General features: G+C 48.8%; 1 protein-coding gene across 1 annotated transcript in view; it reads right to left on the reverse strand.

Annotated features, from left to right (window-relative positions):
* TMEM129 (transmembrane protein 129) overlaps positions 1–2,888 on the reverse strand; it is an 11,848-nt gene extending 8,960 nt beyond the window's left edge. Inside the window, exons 1-2 of the mRNA XM_025204445.1 lie at positions 2,568–2,888; positions 1,038–1,512 (exon numbers count right to left, since the gene is read on the reverse strand). Of these exons, the coding sequence (XP_025060230.1) occupies positions 1,038–1,512; positions 2,568–2,703 (611 nt within the window). The 5' untranslated portion in view covers positions 2,704–2,888. The remainder of the gene's footprint in view (positions 1–1,037; positions 1,513–2,567) is intronic.
* Between the last annotated feature and the right edge of the window lie 590 nt (positions 2,889–3,478).

Raw genomic sequence — 3,478 nt, forward strand, 5'->3', positions numbered from 1 at the left:
GGGGCAGCTCCATCAATGAGCTGCGCTTGTCCCACACCCGCCCCAGCCCCACACCCTCCCTCACTATGGGGGCCTTGATCTGCACCCCCACACCCCCTCCCTCTCTCCTTCCCCTTCTACCACACCAGACTTAAGAGCTGCATGTAGCTCTGCACGCTGCTGGCTCTGCTTCTCACTGCCTGAGTGCTGCGCTGCGGCTGTGCACATGCACGGGCAGTTATCGGACAAATTAATCGGCTGCATTGGGCCGATATCCGATACAGAAAATTTTCTTTATATCAGTGCTGATCCGATATTAGACCGATGTATCGGTCTAATATCGGATATATCAGTCTAGTCTAATACATCTCTAGTATTTACCTATTAGCAGGCGGCGGCCAAACAATGTTATAACTGAACATTGCGTGACTTTAAAGGAGTATGTTCTCTAATAGATCAGCAATGTAATAGCGAAACGTTAACCCGGATGACGTTAAGTGAGGAGTACCTGTAATCTGAAGTCAGTTTTGAGGCCTAAGCCATTTTCAACAGTTCTCTTTAAATGAGTTTTGTTAGCAAAATGTCAGTGTGACACCTTCAGAGCAGCTATGTCAGGTTTTGGAGAGGAGGGAAAGGGAAATCATCAGTAACTCAGAGCCTATATTGTTAAAATCATTCATTTTATCAGTGTGTGTGATAGGAAGGAGATTTTCCCTTGATTCCTTTTCTCTCCCATCCCTCACCCAAAGCTCTTCCAGTTGCTTCCTTCCCCTCACCCAGGGTCTCTCTACTTCATTCTGTGAAGAGAAAATTTGGTCCCTCTGCCCAACCTGCTTTTCTAGTGTAGGGATCCCTCTAAACAATCTCTTCTTCGCTGCACTTCAGTGGTGGGAACCAGAAGACAATGTCTTCTGTAGACTGGAAAGTTAGCAAAAGGGACCTGGAAAAATGCTAGCAGTCTTGGGATTTATCAAGGAAGCACAGACGAGCTATACAAGGCAGGATCATCATTGCACAACAGATACATGACATAATAGGACAAGGGTAATTTATCTTACCGGATATCAAAAGCCTTCACGTATGGGTTAATGCTGGCAACGTTGATGGTGAGGAACTGTACGGGCATGTTTGAATCTGGAGAGAGTTCATGCTGTCTCGAATCTGTCACCGTTAGATGAATGTCTTGCTGTTGGGCAACATGTAAACAGTACGTGGTCACTTTAATCACCCAGGTATCTGTGACAATCACCCTTGCTCCAGGGGCGCCAGTAGCAAACTTGTCAATCCTCCTGAATTCTGTATTGATGGAAGAAGCCACTGCCCTCCAACTGGACTGGGGGAGCGCATGAACCGCGAGCGTCCGGGCTAAAGGATGATTATCCCAACCGTTCTGCGACCAGTAATATGCCAGGATGCTGGTGATCGTTGGAAAAACAACAGCCAGAAAGAAGAATATTTTCCAGCCTTCTGGAGCCAGGTAAAAATAGCAAAGCTGTTTCTCAGGTGCTGCAAAACACATGCCAATGTAATAACCTGCAAGGAAAAACATTTGCTTTCAGAAGGCAATAAAATGCACACTCACATATTCCCTAATCTTACAGTTCATTTGACAGGCAAGGTCTGTGCTGGGTAACTTGTTTTACTTACAAGCAGTGACTCTAACTCCAAGCCTCTGGACCCGAGTGGTGTTTTTTTAAATAAGACTTCACCTCTAGCAGTATTTATTTTTTACCAAAATTAAATGGTGAAAGCACAATCATTCTAGTTTGTTGAGTAAATAAACTTTCAGATAGTTATGTACAGTAAAACACAGGCAACAGGGTTTACGGACACTAAAGTTCAGAGGGAGATGCACTGGATCAGCAAGCCCCAGAGACAGAATCAGCCCCATCTTTCAGTTTGATAGCTTACTCCTGGTAGAAACATGAGTTTTCCATCTATTGACTCCTCTGTGATATCGTGTGAAATATGGACTTTCATTTCTACCCAGGAGAACTTTTACAATCTTTTCTCCTTTACCTGATGAAGGGTGTTTGTGCCCGAAAGCTTGCAATTAAAGATTTTTTTTTTTGCAAACATCTTTTTGGCCTAAAAAAGATATCCTCTCTACTACCAGTCCTGACTGCCTTCTCCTGTAGACCAATATGGCTACAACCTGGATGCCCGACACATGGAAGGTATCAAATTTTAGCCCATTTTTTAAATGAAATCTGCGTATTTTCCCAAGCAAGAAGCAACTGTGACCACCTGAGCTCCTGCTCCCGCCTTTTGTTTCAAGGCAATCTGCATCATCACAGACCCTCGGGGGAAGTGAGAGGCTCCACACCAGCTATGAACAGACTGCCCAGAGGAGTTTTCCATCTATTGACTCCTCTGTGAAATCCTATGAAATATGAACTTTCATTTCTACCCAGGAGAACTTCTACAATCTTTTCTCAGATGCCTGGTGAAGGGTGTTTGTGCCCAAAAACTTGCAATTACATTTTTTTTTCTTGCAAAAAACTAATAAAAGAGATCATCTCTACTAAGAGACCCGACTGCCTTTTATTAAAGCACGTGGCTCTTAAGGGTGGTCTGCCTCACACTACCTCCCCAAACTGCCCTTCCTTTCTCCCTTTCGCTCTTCGGAACAGCCATCATCACTCCTGCTGTCCTAATGCAGCTGCACACCATCCAGGCCGCCGCCAGCGCTGTATGGTCACATCTCCACCGAGCGCGTCTCATCACCGGTTGTGCTCTCCTAATTCACTACCCCAGTCACCAGAGTTTTTCTGGTCACGTCCAGGCGGAGCGTGTCTCATCACGGGTTGCGCTCTCCTAATGCACTACCCCAGTCACGAGTCTTACTGACCCGGACCCACAACTGAGGAGGGTGGATATTTACTTCCACGACTGTCATAATGCCGTGGCACGACTGGGAAACCAGCGCCCACGTGCTGCCCCCCTCAGCAGCCCCCGCCCGCGCCCTCCCGTCCCGTCCCGTCCCGTCCCGTCCCGTCCCCCCGCGGGGCGCACCGAGCGGCAGCAGGGCGTGGGCGAGCAGGGTGCCGGTGCTGCGGCGCAGGTGGTGCCCCGCGCCCCCGCGCCGCCGCGCCGCTGCCTGGGAGCCGTAGTCCGGCGCCGCCCCCAGCAGCCCCGCCCGGAGCGCGCCCCGTCACCAAAGCCCCGGGCTCTGCGTGGGGGCGGGGTTTGCAGCGGTGCACGCACACGTTAGCACGCGCACGTGCACGCACATAGCACACAGCATGCACACGCACACATACAGACACATTAGCATGCGCACACATACACACACAGCATACACAGACATATTAGCATGCACACGCACGCATAGCACACATGCAGATGCACACATAAGCACGCACCCGTGCACACACACATAACCACGCACATGCACACACACATTAGCATGCACAAACACACATAGCATACACAGACATTAGCATGCACATGCACACACATAGTACACATATAACCACACATGCACACACACACTAGC

Source organism: Alligator sinensis, unplaced genomic scaffold, assembly GCF_000455745.1.
Source record: "Alligator sinensis unplaced genomic scaffold, ASM45574v1 scaffold445_2, whole genome shotgun sequence".
Taxonomy (NCBI): domain Eukaryota; kingdom Metazoa; phylum Chordata; order Crocodylia; family Alligatoridae; genus Alligator; species Alligator sinensis.